Raw genomic sequence first — 3,084 nt, forward strand, 5'->3', positions numbered from 1 at the left:
AATCTGATATACATCTCGCGATAATAAAAGTTAAAAAACTCTTTTACTCGTGGCCTTGTCCATCGCATATTATATGGTAGTAAGCAAGTTACAAGACAGCAGCGTTAATCTGCCCGTTGCCGAATACCTCGTTCCTATTCGTCGTCTATCTTCTTCTTCTTCTTCTTCTTCTTCTTCTTCTTCTTCTTCTCAGCTCTCTATGTAACGGGCTGAACGCCCTTTGGATAGCTCCTCGATGGAATCTCGGCCTACTCGCAGAACCCGGGTGCTGTCTCGAGCACCCGGATTCTCTGCGCACCGCCCGAACGACGTTCAGACGACAGCCGCAGGACCCAGAAGCTGCCTCGTGCACCTAGACTTCACCGGTCCGATTGTTACTCGGGTAACCAGCTTGTATATAGACAGCTACGTAGCTTGGGAGCTTAGCTCCTCATCGAATACAACCTCTTGTATACCTCGCGATTGCTCCCCAGAGCGCAGCCCCTTACATTTTGTATTCGATCCCAATTAGACACAAGCCTTAGGCGGACTGTCTTCTGACTAAGCTTCAGAACGTGCTATTAGCATAAGCTAGTAACACGGAGTTGGTGCTGCAATAGGTACGAAAGGCCTTAGCGCAGCGAGTAGGTGGACCGTCGCAAGATAGTACACCTAGAGCAGAGCTTCGCAGGAAGCTTAGCCGTGAGAGACAGTAGGCGAAAGAGTCGCCCAGGACCTGTCAGAAGCCCTACCGTGTCTTGGAAAGCCGAGCCGTAGGCGCAACGTCGCGTAATAAACTACCTGAAGGCCACTCGGGCCTAGCGTACAGTTAGCTAGAAGCGGACGTTGTAGTGAGAAAGTCCTGTCAATCCTCTATCGGACGAGGTGCAGGCCGTGCGATTACTCTCAATCGGAGACGGGATCCCACGAGCGAGACGGCAAGACGCGAGTCTTCCTAGGGACGCGACGCAACAGCGATAGAGCGCTATTTAGATTCCGGCTGGTAATAAGGACAGCCGAAGGTAAGCCCTACCAGTCCTCGCCGACGAGGAGTAGGCCGCAGTCCGGGACTGCGCGAGCAGATCAAGAGACGATCAGAAGCCACACGCGACGATAAGGGGGTACTCGATAAAGTTTCCTTAGAACCCCCTAAGAACAGTACGATGGAGATTAACGTTCCCAACTTGAACGTAGAAGAGCTAGCGGCGTACGCTACCGCTAAGAGCCAGGCAGGAGTCTCGGACGAAGAGATCCTGCGTGAGATCACACAAATGCTGAGAGAGGACGGGTGGAAGGAGGCAGCGATTGGCCCAACAATTGAAGCAGTTGTAAAACGGTCAACGGTGGTAGGAGAGAGAAGCCCGCCAAGGCAAAAGAGCTCACCGAAGAGCGACCAGAGCGCCACAGTTCAGATGATGGAGCAGATGATGCGACTCCTTGGCCCGATGGTTAGTCGTTTAGAGGCACTCGAACGGAACCAAGCCGAAGGACGCTCGGAAGCCTCCTTAGGAGTCAATACCCCACCACTACCGCTGACAACAACTGCCGAGCCAACGGCCCGCAAGAACAAGTTCCCAGACCCAGAACGTTTCGATGGGACCCGTGAGAACTACCCAGGCTGGAAGTTCGAATGCGAAGGGAAGCTAGAATACGACGTTGCTATGTTCCCAACGGAGGACTCGAAGGTTCGATACGTGCTTAGCCGAACGAAGGATAAGGCAAACCAGGTCCTTCTTCCCTGGGTGCTTGAGAATAAGGAGCGAACGACCGCCGGACTATGGGAGCATATGGATACTCACTTCCAAGACGTCCACCAGCAGCAGCGAGCTCTGAATAAGCTTCGACACCTAAAGCAAGGACGACGCCCAATACGCGACTACGTCTCGGAGTTTAATCAACTCCGCGTAGAGTCCCGACAGACGTTCAGTCCAGCAGTAGCTCGTGAGATGTTCAGCGAAGGACTCGGAGAGGAACTCCAGAAGCTAATGCTCCATACCCCTAAGAATGGGAGTTTAAAGGAGTATATGGACAAGGCAATCGAGCTTTCCGACGACCTGTATCGGATCCAACTGCATGGGAGGAACCGACGGAACGTAGCCTATAATCACGCGCAAGCATCTCCAAAAGCTACCCGGCGAGAGAATAGCCCAGAAGCGATGGACTGGGAACCCTCAAGAGTCAATCGAGCACGAGAGAAGACGAGTAGGCCAAGACGACCTCCGCGGGACTGCTATAGCTGTGGAGAGCCGGGTCATCTAGCCAGGAACTGTCCGAACAACGTTCGGGTCGAGAGAGCTAGAGCCCTCCCTAAGAGCGAAAAACGGAAGCAGCCAGAAGAGGCTGAGGACCTAGCCAACAGCGACTCGGGAAAAGAGGAGCTCTAAGCCAGAGTCTCGGCTTAGAGCCTCTGAAGATGGATTGGCAGACAAGTAGCGAATGGAGTCAATTTCAGCGAAAGCACATGCGTCCCCCGCCAATTACTATAGATCTGATTATAAACAACGTAGTTAACGCTACGGCACTAATCGATTGTGGATGTCTCTGCTACGCACTAATTGATAGAAAGTTCGCTTACCGCCACTGTCTAGAGCGCTTTCAGATCCCTACCCGAATAATTGAGGGAGTGAACGGTAAGCTGTCGGAGATCAACGAGGTCGCCCGATTCTCGTTTAAGCTGCATGGGTACGAAGAGTCTGCCTATGCATATGTAATGGATTTGTCCTCTGGCGAGGACGTCTACCTAGGAAGGGGGTGGATGGATCACCGCGATGTGACGATAGCCCCCGCGAAGAAGAGCATCTTTATCCACTCGAAAGGCATTCGAGTGCGATCAACAGAGGGGACCCTACAAGGAGGAGTCCGACGCGTGAACGCCGCCGCATTCGCAGCGCTACTTCGCCGACACAAGAGCGCTCCGAATAGCGTTCAGATCTTCGCCGCGTCGATCGCGGATATCGACAAAGCGTTACAACCAAAGAAGCCCGTGGACGTACGAGCGCTGCTACCAACGCAGTACCAGGAGTTCTATGAGCTCTTTAACCCGAAGCAAGCAGAAAAGCTTCCACCGCATCGAGGGCCAGGGGTGGACCACAAGATTGAGTGAGT

The 3,084-nt window shown here is 53.2% G+C and overlaps 2 protein-coding genes across 2 annotated transcripts; both read left to right on the plus strand.

Annotated features, from left to right (window-relative positions):
• Positions 1-1,142: 1,142 nt before the first annotated feature.
• COCSADRAFT_73940 (uncharacterized protein) lies at positions 1,143-1,352 on the plus strand (the record flags this gene model as incomplete). The annotated part of the gene is made up of 1 exon (XM_007707991.1): positions 1,143-1,352. A coding segment is annotated over one exon (210 nt), but the record flags the coding sequence as incomplete, so codon positions are not given.
• A 1,271-nt stretch (positions 1,353-2,623) lies between these two features.
• COCSADRAFT_71711 (uncharacterized protein) lies at positions 2,624-2,794 on the plus strand (the record flags this gene model as incomplete). Its single annotated transcript, XM_007707992.1, has 1 exon — positions 2,624-2,794. A coding segment is annotated over one exon (171 nt), but the record flags the coding sequence as incomplete, so codon positions are not given.
• Positions 2,795-3,084: the final 290 nt, after the last annotated feature.

The sequence above is a fragment of the Bipolaris sorokiniana genome (genome assembly GCF_000338995.1).
Source record: "Bipolaris sorokiniana ND90Pr unplaced genomic scaffold COCSAscaffold_79, whole genome shotgun sequence".
Taxonomy (NCBI): domain Eukaryota; kingdom Fungi; phylum Ascomycota; class Dothideomycetes; order Pleosporales; family Pleosporaceae; genus Bipolaris; species Bipolaris sorokiniana.